This window comes from Schistocerca nitens, chromosome 3 (assembly GCF_023898315.1).
Source record: "Schistocerca nitens isolate TAMUIC-IGC-003100 chromosome 3, iqSchNite1.1, whole genome shotgun sequence".
NCBI classification, from domain to species: Eukaryota; Metazoa; Arthropoda; class Insecta; order Orthoptera; family Acrididae; genus Schistocerca; species Schistocerca nitens.
Window position 1 is genome coordinate 589,051,530 of NC_064616.1, and position 15,560 is coordinate 589,067,089.

A 15,560-nucleotide genomic window follows, 5' to 3' on the forward strand; every position below is an offset into this window, starting at 1 on the left:
TGCATTGTAACTGATCTGAGAGCCCATTGGAACACTTGTTACAGATAATGTCACACTTATCTGAACAGTTATTTTGGATGTGTCTCATAATGTATACCTTTCCTCTGCCTTGTGATTGTTGATGAATACAAGAATTTCTGTTACACACATTCTTGTTGTCAATAATCCTGCTGAATACAGTAAATACAATGTAATCTCAGTGTAATAATTCATGAAATTGTGTAATTAAATATTGTGGGAAACCTTTTGCAGAGACAAATATAATGTTAACAGAGTAACACTGCACAAACTCTATGGCTAAGTTCCTTCAAGTTAATTGTGTCATGTGATTAAAATGGAAATTCTAGACTTTTTTTAAAAAGGTTTTCAAGCGTAACAAATTTGCTGATGGAGGATTTTATTCAGATTTTACAATGAAGTTCAGCTAAAATCTGCTGAAATTCATTGATATGTACTTTCAGTGTGACATTAACAGTCATCAACAGTGTCAGTTTCACTTTTATGGAAACAGAATATCACTCTTATCTAGGCTCATTGGCATCCTTGCTTGTACACATGTAAGTAGAAGGCTTCTGAGTTTCTTATCACTGTTACTGGCTATTCCTTTTGTGTGTTAATGAAAGTAAAACATTAAAGTATTGGACCTGAAAGTATAATGCATGTAGCAGTACTGAACTTTACAGTTCTTTATGGTGTAGCAACTGCATAAATAGAATCTTATAATGTAGTACAACTGTCACACTTTCCACAGATTTAAGACATGGAATGAAAAGAATCATAATTTTCCATGCTTATGATACTTCCAATTTATATCACTTACAGATAATGACAGCAACAGTTGAGACTGTTACAGAACAGCTTGACCTGGCACCAATAATACCGACTGAGAGGGTAGTGGCTGCTGTAGCCAGAGCTGTTACTCTCACTGATACAGATGTTGGTAAGCTTTTAATGTTCTTCAGTGCTTGATATTATGATAAATGTTTCATGTATTTCTAGACTTCTATGTATTATGAGGTAACCTCCACTGAATAAAATATTCTTGGTGAATGTGTCATGTGAAACCTGTATAAAATTCCTGTGTTTTGATAATATCCACCATTGTCTTCATCAGCAAAGAACTGACTGTCAAAGAAGTAACAGAATTCCATAGATATAAATAATGTAGTGGTGCCACCTAAAACCAAAAATTACACCAGTACCAATGATGACATGTCGTCTGCAGGAGGACTGTTCTCATCGCATTGGACAATGTGACACATATTCATCTATAGTCTCTTAGTATCAATCTCTGGGTTCCACACATTACTGACTGTGCTGCCTGTATCTCTTTTAAGGTTATTGATACCTACCCAATATACATAGACTCTTTCATTATGTCAGGCACAGCATTTTAAAGACTAGAGTGGAATTTGTGCCTGGTCAAATGACACTTTTGTGTTAGTTAATAAGGCTATCCTTAGCCTGATTCTTCTACATTTCTATATTTGAAATACTGTGTATATGTGTGTGATGATTTTTTATTCTGTGTATGTGTTATGTTAAATGTAAGTTGTACAATCTTAAATTGTTTGCCTGTTGTGTATTTGAAACAGAGAACTAACAAACAATATTCAGATGTATCTGAAAAAAAAAGCCTAAAACCCACACGCAGGTTGACTGATGTGTATTATAATGCTCATTACTATTCAGCAATCTGAAATGTGTATTCACTGTAGTGTGGGTAAAATCCTAACCTCAAAAGAAACTGCTTGAATCACAGTACTGTCTGAGCTTATTCTGCAGTCTCTTTTCTATAAAGCAGCCTGTCAGGTGTAAGCAAGTCTTCATGTTATTATAATACACACATCACATTCCGAGAGTTCTGAAACCTGTAGAGAAAACTGGAATAGAGATCAACATAAACATCATTTCTGTCCTTTTTATTGCTCATTAAAACCATACATTGCATGTTGTACCACCATACAGCGACACCTTCAGAGGTGGTGGTTCAAACTGCTGTACACACCAGTACCTGTAATACCCAGTAGCATGTCCTCTTGCATTGATGCAGGCCTGTATTCGTCGTGGCATACTATCCACAAGTTCATCAAGGCACTGTTGGTCCAGACAGTTCCACTGCTCAATGGTGATTCATCGTGGATCCCTCAGAGTGGTTGGTGGGTCACATCATCCATAAACAGACCTTTTCAATCTATCCCAGGCATGTTTGATAGGGTTCATGTCTGGAGAACATGCTGGCCACTTTAGTCAAGTGATATCGTTATCCTGAAGGAAGTCATTTGCAAGATTTGCACGATGGGGGCGCAAATTGTCATCCATGATGACAAATGCCTTGCCAAAATGCCAGTGATATGGTTGCACTGTCAGTCAGAGGATGGCATTCATGTATCGTACAGCCATTACAGTGCCTTCCATGACCACCAGCACTGTACGTTGTCCCCACATAATGACACCCCAAAACATCAGGGAACCTCCACCTTGCTGCACTTGCTGGACAGTGAGTCTAAGTGATTCAGCCTGACCGGGTTGCCTCCAAACATGTCTCTGACGATTGTCTGGTTGAAGGCATATGCGACACTCATTGGTGAAGAGAACGTGATGCCAATCCTGAATGGACCATTTGGCGTGTTGTTGGGCCCATCTATACCATGCTTCATGGTGTCGTGATTGCAAAGATGAACCTCGCCATAGACGTCAGGAGTGAAGCTGCGCATCATGTAGCCTATTGCACACAGTTTGAGTCGTAACACGACATCTTGTGGCTGCACAAAAGGCATTATTCAACATGGTGGCATTGCTGTCAGGGTTCCTCCAAGCCATAATTCGTAGGTAGTGGTCATCCACTGCAGAAGTAGCCCTTGAGGGCCTGAGCAAGGCATGTCATCAACAGTTCCTGTCTCTCTGTATCTCCTCCATTTACAAACAACATCGCTTTTGTGCACTCCGAGACGCCTGGACACTTCCCTTGTTGAGAGGCTTTCCTGGCACAAAGTAACAATGCAGATGTGATAAAACCATGGTACTGACCATCTATGCATGGCTGAACTACAGACAACACGAGCTGTGTACCTCCTTCCTGGTGGAATGACTGGAAATGATCAGCTGCTGGACCTCTTCTGTCTAATAGGCACTGCTCATACGTGGTTCTTTACATCTTTGGGCTGGTTTAGTGACATATCTGAATAGTCAAAGGGACTGTGGCTGTGATAAAATATCCACAGTCAATGTCTGTCTTCAGGAGTTCTTCGAACTGGGGTGATATAAAACTTTTTCAATGTGTGTAAATTAAAAATTTAGTGTGCTTTGATCCAGTTAATCACATCTGAAAAATACTATTTCTATGTAATACTACATTTGACAACATGTATGCAGCTTATTTGGTGTGTATGTCTAAATTTTTATTTATTATACAAAAGCCCTAAATTTCTGCCTTTACATTCTTTCATTGTGCTGCATGATAATATATAAAATTTTCATACACACTTCTGTCTTAAATATGATTTCTACTACTCACAATTGTCTCCCAACTTAGCTGTCTTAACACACAGTCTTCATGAAGATATTAATTTCTGACAATCCTTTGCATTTTTGTTAGGTTATGCAAAGTTTGAAGGAAAGTTTCAAAAACTCTTAATCTGGTGTGCCTCTTGTCTTTGTCATGCTGCCTGCTATCATTAAAGCCAGAATGTGACACATGCAAGAGCATTAGGCCTGTCATGAGTAGATACTTTTAGATACACATAAACATTCAGAAAATTGTAATAGCTTTTAAAAATTCACTTTTTTTAAACTGCCTCTCTTAGTTGCATATACACAGACACACAAAGAGCCATTTGTATGGCTACAGAAATACTTGCCATTATTCCAAGCAGAAGGGTGTAGGTAAGAGGAAATGATTGTGGCAACTGGAAAGTGAAGGGGTGATGTTCAGGAGCAAACGGGTGATGTTCAGGAGCAGAGGAGCAGGGAGTAGAAGTCTGTATCTTCAAGGAGGGGGGGGGGGGGGGGGGGGGGAAGGCAGCAGGTGTTCACTAAACTTAAACTCACTCAAGTGTGCCACACTCAGGCATGGTGTCCTCAATGCCTGGAACAAGATCATTGTCATTGAATGAGCCATCAGAGACAGGGCAGTGACTAGACGCTCTGGAGCATTTGCTGCTGTTTTGTTGTGACTATGTTAATCCTGCATTTATAACATGGTGCTGCTTCTAATTTTCCACCAGCCACCAGAATTGTACTGAGATCAATTTAATTATATACACAGATACTCATTGACTACAGTCTGATCACCACCTCTTTGTGACTGATAGGAGAAAAAATGCTTGTGTAAACAGCAACAAAAATTTGGAAACAATTAGTGTCACAGATAAATGAAGTAACCAACATGTTTATACTGATTGTTGATCTCAGAATGAAACCATTAATTCAAATTTATATGCTAAAATCTGCCAACACTGACATGTATGTTGCAACTTAAGAGATTAAACACCTGACTGTCAGAAAACTGTTTCAAAAATTCCTAAATTAAGTGACATTCCAACAGTGTGATTCTTAATCAATTTTCCAGTTACTTTCTTCTAAAAGAAGTGAGTAGTCATCAGCATCATACTTCTCAGTGTCCAGTCAGTGTCAACAAAGTGTAAATCTATCAATATGCAACAGCGTTTTTTTTATTTATTTATTGTTTTTTTTATTGTACTTGTCCACATATCTGCTGCACATGATCAGGTATTCACTCCTACAGGCTCGACACTGGCAGACATCATATCTGCTCTCATTTAATTGTCCTATCTTTCACTGTTGTGTTCTACTGATGTATGATGAGCAGAATGTTGGAGACATTCATCCACTGCAGTTGCAAACTTTTGTCTAATAGCTGGTGAAATCAAGTGGGAAATCTCCTAAATGTTGTAATGTCTCTTGCAGAGGTGCAGCGGTCTCTCCGTGATATTTACAGAAATTTTATAAATCATATAACTCAGTACATATCTCGAAATATCTCTTTATCTTACCGATTATCAAGGCAAAGTAGTTTCAAGCCCAATTATTCCTTGGAGCGTCCATTTACTCCATGGAATAGCTTCTCTGCTATCTATGTTTTCTCTTAGGAAAAAGAATAGAGGACTTCTTGCCGATTAGTCGTAAAAGAACGATGTATATGTATGTATTGTTGAGCTAGTTGCCATCTTGATGAGATTCTGTATGAGAAGGAATTTAATACATGAACTAAACTAAAGTAAGTGTGTTCGCGTATTATTTAACGGATTACTATTATTGACAGTGTCTGCTTACTACGCTGTGTTGCACGGGATCAGTGGGGAATGTCTGATTTACACTGGACGAACCTGCCATTTTGTATGCTCAAGATATCCAGTTACTTTAAATAAATAGGCTAACATGGTCTTACCAGCAGATCTCCGGTCTTCCCCATGTGATCACCGAAAGTAAATAATTATTACAAATGTTTCCAGGAGATCGGTTGACAATTTTCATCGCACCGAGACTTCGAAATTGCTTCACTGCCTTATGGAATTTAAGTTAAGCTTAATTTAATCAGGATAGAACAGTATTGAACTGTGTGAATGTGATAAGCCTGCTTTGTCAATGAAAATTCCCTTAATATACGCATGTTTTTACTATCCTGATCAGTGAAGCTAAATCAGGCCGGTGTGAGAGAGGTTTTTAAATTTTAGATCCCATACAAAATATATTAAAATGTGATACTGGTGTTTATTTGATTTTCTTTCACTGAAACTGGTTATGCTTCAGAACTCAGATTCTGGCATATTGTAAAGACATGTGCCTTCAGATGGCTCATAGTGGAACAGAAAGATAGGAGAGCAGAGCACCTGCAAGGGTACATATAACCAACATGACTTCCATCCTGTTTAGTCACTAGCAAAAATCTTTCCCAAACACTATTAGCATCACCACCTTCCAGATTCGAGGCATATGTTTCAGGACTCTAGCATCAATTTTGCATTTTATTTAGGCTCTAGTTCACACACCATGAAACTGTTGGGGCGGCTGAGCTGTGGTGACATATTCAGACAGCCAGGCCATTCAAACAGAAGATGCCTGATGGAGTGTGAACGAAGCCAAATGCAGCTGTCACCTGTTATTTATTCATATGTTCCATCAGCCATAATTGCAACCTGTCACTGTGGTGTGGAAAAAGTCACTATTACAATTGCACAATGCTTTGTTAGCAAAAAATATGGCAACATACAAACCATTCAAATGATTTTTTAATTTACATGTTGGCCTCCTCCCCCTCCTCCCCACATGCATCCAGTAGTTTGAGGTTGTATATGTCAAATCTCTCTCTCCCTCTCTCTCCTTTTTTTTCTTTCTTTTTTTCTTTTTTTTTTCTTTTTACCACACCACACACACACACACACACACACACACACACACACACACTCACACGCACGCACGCACACATGTGTACACGCGTGCGCACACACACACAAACAAACACACACACACACACACACACACACACACACACACACACACACACACCATACTAAAACATTGAAGTAATCCTTCTAGGGATTAGAATGAAATGTCAAGCAAATATGATTTCATTTTGTGTTTGTAGTTAATTTTATTATCTGTTAAATTTCTTACATTGCTGAGTAGATGATGAAAAAAAAGCAGTAAGCAGCAATGCAACTGAAACAGCTGTTTGTTCTGGTTCACTCAGACACCTGCTGACACTGGTACTCAGGCACCATGAAACAATTCAGTGACAAAGAGCAATCCATCACCCACTGAAGGCTTATGGTTCAATCCACAGAAAACAATAAACACTACACATAATATGTAAATTTATACTTTATTTTTCAAGAAAGTATCTACTGTTAAATAAGTATTGCACTCTTTACTTTGCATTATAGATACACACTGCTTAAAAGTCACATCAACAACACAGAATTTATAGTGGAAAGTTAATGGAAAGTGCATACAAAAACTAGCAGAAAACAAAAACCAACCCTCCAGCTGCCTCTGCCACAAATGATTCCAATTTGGCATTGTCCTCTCATGCTGCCATGATATGCTTCTCTGCCAATGGCTCAACTGTGATTATTTCTTTCCAGTTTTATATATTCACATTATTTACATCTCTTGACTGATCATCAGCCCATACATGCACATAATGAATCAACAATAGTGTCTTTTAATAAACAGAACATCAAAATTCTGACTTACATATCTGTTGTCACAATAACAAAGTTTAAATTCAAAGTTGCCTCTCCAAAGTTTCCACTTATCAGAGGTCAAAATTTCCTTCCCTTTTTTTTTTTTTTTTTTTTTTTTTACCTTGCAAGGTAAAAAAACCTTATCTCTGTCACCCAATACATCTAAAAATAAAACTCATGGTTTTATCGAGAATGTAACACATAGATGTAAAAACCATTACAGTATCTTTGTTGGCTTCCAAAAGCCTGTGTGTCAGTGGACAAACATTTCCTCTGCCAGACACGAACTAACCTGGGCTTAGACAACAAGCCCTTGAACCTTGTGAAAGCAAAACTTGCCATTACATCAACCATTTTAATATTCAGAAGAGAACTCTCAAGAAACTTCAAGATCAGAAATAGCTTTAGACAAACACATGGCCTACTCACATTTGTCTTCAACTACCTACTGGAGCAAGTTATTTGTGAATTGGAGAATTGATTAAGACACTTACAGATGACTATAGACTGAGAGATGGTTACAAGAACAAGTTAGTGTTCAATTGCCTATTCTTTGTAGATGACTTCACACTTTTAGCATCCATGTAAATGAAGCTACCTGCCATCTCTCCTCCCTCAACTATACTGGATCTAAGACAGATTTCATCACAAACATCAGAGCCCTAACATGATCCTGTTTGGTAACACATTAATGCAGAAGACAATTTCCCTCATGTATGTCAGGTAATGGATACCCACAAAAGTCAGTGAAGATATGGCCATGAAGAATAGGTACACAAAAATGGAAACAGGATCCATCTCTGTAAGAACACTTACAAAACTAAATCCCATTCCCTCAAATTAAAACTCTGACATTACAACACCATAGTGTGACCTTCAGAACAGTATGCTTCAGAATGCCTGAACATGGTCTGGAAAAGATTGCTGAGGACACTAAAACTAAAAGATATAAAGACTCTGAGAAAAATCATATCCCAATCAAAGAAGATAGCATATAAAGAATTAGAGGTAACAAGGAACCCTACTGATATCTAGAGTGAACTACAACAGCAATTAGATAGGAAAGAAATTTTCAGTGGTCATAGAGTCAGATTGACAACTGGAGATACAGATCAACCGTAAAAGTGTGCTTGGAAACTGGAATGAAATGGACTCAGGAATGGAAATAAACATCAAGAGTGAGAGGATACTGAGTTAACAGAAAACTTCACTGGAATTAAGAACAATGTGTTCCAATGTAGACCTAAATGGAATATAAAATTAACTAACACAAGTAAGTTGGATTTAAGGTCACAATTAATTACAGTTTTTTTAAATCAGTGGTGACAAATATATTTAAACATCTCAGTCAAACACTGAGTATGCAACAAAATGCCTGTATACTTCAATGACTCACCAACTGCATGACTCATACAGTGAATACCACAACTTCTGTTGTGGGACAGAAGCCTCTCAACAGCCATACTTGTTGGTTGCCCCATAGTGGCTAATAATTTAGTCCCACAACTGTCATGCATGAAGTGCAAGAAGGTTGTTTATGGATCTCTCAAGAGTTGGGACATTTTAATACTTATAAGAATTTTCGTGACTGACAGCAGGCCATGTGGCAGAAAGAATGACACTGCATCACACGGAAACTTGCGGAAAATTTAAAATATGAGGTCTGTTCAAAAAATTCCTGAACTTTGTCCACAAATTTTTTATATGCATGCCTTTTACTTATTGTGCATGGTCATGTCTGAAATATCCTCCTCCACAATTGATACATCCCTCCCAATGCTGTTTCCACTTCCAGAAGCAGTCTTGGTATGCCACTTGCTGGACCATGTGAAGTGCCATCTGCAAATTTTTTTTATCTCATCTATCACTGCAAATCTTCGTCCTTTCAATTGGGTTATCAACATTGGAAATAAAAAAGGAAAGCGCACAATGGCCAAGTCAGGAGGTTACGGATAATGAGGCAGCATGGTGATTTTTTTGTACAATAGTCATGCACCAGCAGGTATGAATGTGCAGGTGCAGTATTGTGATGCAAGAGCCACAAATTGTCCCACCACATTTCAGGCTACTTCCTCCTCACATTTTCTCACAGGCATCGCAACACATTCCAATAGAATCATTGATTAACAGTTTGTCCTAGTGGCATGAATTCAGGATGAACTAGTCTTTCAAACTCTAAGAATACTATCATCACGGCTTTGACAGATGAACTGGACAAGCTATTTTTTAGTCTTGGAAAACCTTTCCTGATCCATTGTGAAGACTGAATATTTGTCTCAACATCATTACCCATCATGACTCACATGTCATCAACATTTATGATTCTCTTAAGGAACATCTTGTTCTCATTTGCACAATCCGAAAGTTCTTCACAGACTGTGAGGCATAGGTCATTTTGGCCTTGACTCAGGAGTGGTGGGATGAACTCGGCAGCAACACGATTACTTTCAGGATGCTGCGTCAGGATTTCGTCACAAGATACAACTTAAATGTTACATTCTTTTGCCCTCTCAGACAGTCAACCTTTGACTGGCATGCACAATTTCATTGACGTTCCTGACTGACTTGGCAGACGTCGAACGGCATTCTGAACGAGGTTCATATTTATATCTGTCTGGTCGTTTTTAAACTGTGTGAACCACTCATAACACTGAGTAGGGCTTAAGTACTGATCACTGTAGGCTTCCTGCATCATTTAGTGTGTCTCTGTAAAGGTTTTCTTGAGTTTCATGCAAAATTTAATTCTGACACTCATTGGTCATTTAATTCTGCCATCTTGAAATTCACAAACTTTGTGACACAACATTCTAATCAGTACAGCACTGAACAATAACTAACAGACATACAGCAATGAAACTATTGTCAGTTATGCATTAAACGCAGGTATGTGCAGGGATGCCAACTGCATTTCACTCCAACACACCATTGGTGTGAAAGTATGAATGTTCCGGAATTTTTTGAACATACCTTGCATACTGGTTTAAACCACAATGTAAGCTGAGAAACAGTGTTTAATAAGTGCAAGTGAATTGAATACAAGGCAGCCTGTAATATTTGACAAGTGATATAATGTGTTTTAATATCAGCATTCACAATATTTTTGGGTCCACTTGTGCACTGTGTGCACTATCTAGATTAGGAAGGCAGGAACTGTTACAGAAAATTTGACAATGATGTACACTGTGAGTGGTGCCATCTATTACATGTTGTTGTAATTAAGGAGATTTCAGCAGTATAACTATGGAAGATCTTAACATGTCCTAATTTTTCTCTTAACATGCATCAACTCTCACTTTGATAGTTTTATGTCTTAATTTGGTGCTAACTCCAAAACATTCACCCTATTCTATGTGATAAATAATGACATGAAATGAAAAAGATATAACTTTTTTTTATTTATGGCATAATTATTTCTTACTGCTTGTTGCTTGCAGTCTTTTTTGGATGGCAGTTTTAGTTTTCTACAAAATTTTTACCCAGGTTTCTGTAGTTTGCAGGAAGCAGCTTTCAATAACATCTCTAAGTTTTTATTGACCTAGAGGTTTTCCGAATTCTGCAAAGAAGGATTTCATTAGTTTGTCACAGGGACAATTGACAATCTAGACATACAAAACATTATTGTATCTAAAAAGAAATTTTATTGACTGCCGAATGTAAATTCTTCCCCTCCAGGTATACATCACAGTTGCACACAGTTTGTTGATGGTGACTACATTCTCAAATCATTGTCTGCATTTACATGGTCCAAGCAATGACATGATAATGAACATTAACATTCAAAACTAATCAAAACCAAGAAATTTTACACAGCTATGACAGGAACCTGAATAAATAATAATGAAATTTGAGTTGCTGGTCTTTTTACCAACAAAATGTTTGAATTACATTAATTTTTATTTTTTTGTATTACCATTTTTCACCTGAGTAAATGTTAGATATTGATTAAGTGCAATGTATGTTAGTTTCCCTACAATACCTGAAATGTAGGAGTTATGGAATTACGTAATATTGTAAATGAAAATGAAATGCCAGTTGTCACAATGAAAGCATCAGAATCTCTCAAAACTGGAAACGCAATACAGCTATGGAGGAAGATGTAGATATATTTGGTTGTTATTAAAAAAAAAAAAAACCTATCTCTCTTTTATTTGTCATGGGTACACACTAGAGGTTGAGACCATCAGTTCTGAGCATATCAATAGTTCATCTGATGTGTTTCTTGCATGTCAGTGCAATGCTGTGGAACTATGGGACACAAGAAATTTTGACACATGCACAGTGAAATTATTCTTACCTATCTAACACATTTTGTCAAAAATTTCAGAATAAGCATCTCAATCAAAATTTTATTATCTAATTTACACAAAAATTTAAATTGTAAAATAAATATATGGGAGATTTTCTAAGCTGAAGCATGTCTCTCTGCAAGTCTGCCATGCTTCATTCCTGCCTGATGTGGTCACGTGCTTTTGATCATTTCTGACAAATTAGATAACAATAAAAGAACGCCATTCGTCAAGGAAACACTTCAGACTCTACTAGTGCCTGCAAATTTCACTCTATAAAAAAACTTTCAGAGTAGTTTGCAGTGATGAAATGGGGAATGTTAATTGTAACAATTAGGTATAGAACATTTTTTTTTGTTAACCTAGGTCAAATACAATTTTTACAGGATTTGTATGTATTTATTATACTTGAATTTCAAAGAAAAACTTTGTAATGAATTTAAAATTTGTGGCAAATGGAAGTATAGTAAACACATGATTTTCTTTGAAATTTGTCATAGATGGTAAATGATGAAATACCAGTAGATTCATTAATTAATTGGGAGGCATGAAGATAGATACTATGATAATGAAAATTCCAGGATGGAATTAATAAATACAAATGAGTTTAGGCAATGACTCACATGCAATTATTTAATGCTTGAGACATAGACAAATGTAATAACACAAAAAATTAGACTATATTTCAAGCTACAGCTTTTGATTTTAAGTATGTACATATGCATACATGTATGTGCATTCCCCCCCTCCCCTACACCCACACACCTGCTTCTGTGACAACACCGTATGTGCGTTTGTGTATGTGTGTGTGCGCGCGCACGTGTGTGCATATGTGTGTGCATATGTGAGTGTGGGAAAGGGGGGGGGGGAGGGGCGCATGTGCATATGCATGCCTGTGTGTGTGTGTGTGTGTGTGTGTGTGCGTGTGTGTGTGTGTGTGTGTGTGTGTGTGTGTGTGTGTGTGTGTGTGAAGTCAATGTAAGCTATGACATTGTGTTATTTCTGACAGAACATTAGAACATTTTCATATTTTTAAATTAGTATAACATGTAGGCCTACATACAACAGATTTTAAGGTACAGTAGTTCTTAAATTTTATAATTTCTAATTCTATTTCACAGCCACAGCCACAGTTCAGGTTGCAAAGCCAACATTGGTTGGAGAAAATGACGAGCCCATTGATACGGGTAAAGAGGAAGAACTATCAGACTTCTGGCACACATCTGTAGGGAAATTTCGTTTTTCTCTTGAAGAACTTCCACAGCAGCTACAGTTTATACATCAATTGTTACAGGTACCACTTATATTAAAATGTGAAACTTTGAACAGATATTTGCACACTGTACATACTTTTAATAATTAAATTTATTCAATTAAACATTTATACAGATCTTCATTATAAAACTATGATATAATAAAGATAGGAATAAATTGTGTTTGCCAAGTAGCATATGATAAGGCAGAAACAAAAGATGACAAAAACACGAGAATTGATGCCAGAGTCTTCTCATCCAGGATAGTGCTAAAAAACCTTGGAGGGTACAAATCTGTTTGATAATTATGAAGTATGCACACTAAATAACAAATGTTGTATTGAAAACAAAATAAATGCAAGGAGGGTCCTAAAAATATACAAACATCCATGATCATGAATTACCTGCGTTCTACAAATGATATAATGAAATTTAGTGTTGGCCCAGTTAAATCCTCCACAGCCATTATGAATGGATGTATCCCCATACTTGAATGCAATTGGTAGTGAGGAAGAAAATTTCATAAGCCAATAAACACTGTATCAGTAACTATAGGCATAAATAATTGTTTATTTTCCTCACTTAATTGTCTTACAGTGAACTTAAAATAATCTTCCTTAAAATGAGTGCTGTTGGTATAAAAATGATTTTCAATATATATTTTTAGTGTCAAATTCAAATGTACATACAACAATATTTTGATTCCAGAATTAAATTTTAACTCTACCATGGAGTGTGCACTGATATGAAACTTCCAGGCAGATTAAAACTGCGTGCTGTACCATGACTCAAACTTGGGATTTTTGCCTCTCACGGGCAAGTGCTCTACCAACTGAGCTACTTAAGTATGACTCATGACCCATCCTCACAGCTTTACTTCTGCCAGTACCTCATCTCCTATCTTCCAGATTTCACTGAAGGTCTCCTGCGAACCTTGCAAGATGAGGACTCTTGGAAGAAAGGATATTGTGGAGACATGGCTTAGCCACAACCTGTGGGATGTTTCCAGAATGAAATTTTCACTCTACAGCGGAGTGTGCACTGATATGAAACTTCCTGGCAGATTAAAATTGTGTACTGGACCCACACACCATTGGGTGGCTTGCGGAGTATAGATGTAGATGTAGACTCCAACTTGGGACATTTGCTTTTTGTGAGCAAGTGCTCTGCTAACAGAGCTACCCAAGCATGGTTCACAACCCGTCCTCTCAGCTTTGCTTCCACCAATACCTCATCTTCTACCTTCCAAACTTCAAAGAAGCTCTCCGGCAAATCTTGCAAACCTAGTACTTCTGGAAGAATGGATATTGTGGATACATGGCTTAGCTGCAGCCTCAGACATGTTTCCAGATAGAAATATTCACACTGCAGTGGAGTGTGCACTGATATGAAACTTCCTGGCAGGATTGCTTCTGTGAAATTTGTAAGGCAGGAGATGAGGTATTTGTGGATGTAAAGCTATGAGGATGGGTTATGAGACATGTTTGGGTAGCTCAGTTGGTAGAGTACATGCCCGTGAAAGACAAAGGTCCAGAGTTTGAGTCTCACTCTGGCACACAGCTTTAATCTGCCAGGAAGTTAAATATTTTGATAACCATACCATTGTAGTGTGAATGATAATAAAATGTTTGAAACTGTTAGAGGAATTTTTGTAATGTGAAGTAATGATATTTGTGCCATATTTCTTCTTATTCCAATTTATTTTCAGTTGTTTTTTGTATATTGTGGAACATAAGTTGCACTTGAGTCAAAACATTAAAATTTACTTTAAATCTTATGTCCAAAGTAATTTTTTCACACACACATTTTGTAGCTTTTTTCGTCTCAATGTTTTGAATTTCTATATTTGATTCATAATCTGTATTGAAAAGCTTCTTATCAGTTAGTTTCTACACCTATATAAACTATCTAATCAAAAGCATCTGGACACCCCTATATAATATGGAATTGACCATCAGTTGGGACCGATGACCTAGTAGTTTGGTCCTTCCCCCCCCCCCCCCCCGCCCCCTCTTTTAAACCAACCAACCAATCATCAGAAGTCATGTGATGTGAAACCACCATTATAAAAGATGGTGGGAAATACTGTGCTGTCAGTAGAGAAGCAGTAACAGCATAATCGGCCAGTCAAGAGAGCTCATGACTTTGAACATGAACTAGTCATTGGATGTCATCTGAGTAACAGATCTATCAGTGGCATTTCAATCCTTCTAAAGTTGCCCAAGTTCACTATTGGTGACGTTACTGTGAAGTGAGAACATGAAGGAGCAACCATAGCTAAACCAAGACCGGACAGATCGCATGTATTGATGGACAGGGCCTGCTGAACATTGGGAGAGTATCAGTAAAAGGGTCCTTTAAATCAGTGGAAGGGATGAATCATGAGTTACAAAGTACTACCAGCATTTCAGCTAGTGCAGTGACTATGCATAGGGAATTAAAAAACATGGGATACAATGGTCGAGCAGTTCTTCATAAACCACACATTTCTGTAGTCAATGTTATGCAGCGTTTTAGGTGGTGTAACAAACAACACCACTGGACAGTGGATGATGGAAATGAGTGATTTGAAGTGATGAATCATGCTATACCTCGTGGCAATACCATAAAAGGGTGTGGGTTTGCGAATACCTGGAGAATTTAATATGCCAGTGTGTGTAGTGCCAACATTGGAGCACAGAAAACTGGTGTTATGGTTTGGGGGTGTTTTTCATGGTTAGGATGCGGCCGCCTTATTGTGCTTAAATAAACACTAAATGTGGAAGGATATGAAAATGTTTTACAACATTGTGCACTATGTACAATATAGGTAA

General features: G+C 37.5%; 1 protein-coding gene across 1 annotated transcript in view; it reads left to right on the forward strand.

Annotated features, from left to right (window-relative positions):
* Positions 1 to 15,560, forward strand: part of LOC126248502 (protein unc-79 homolog) — an 875,350-nt gene that overhangs the window by 281,367 nt on the left and 578,423 nt on the right. Inside the window, exons 18-19 of the mRNA XM_049949540.1 lie at positions 823 to 940; positions 12,616 to 12,788. Of these exons, the coding sequence (XP_049805497.1) occupies positions 823 to 940; positions 12,616 to 12,788 (291 nt within the window). The remainder of the gene's footprint in view (positions 1 to 822; positions 941 to 12,615; positions 12,789 to 15,560) is intronic.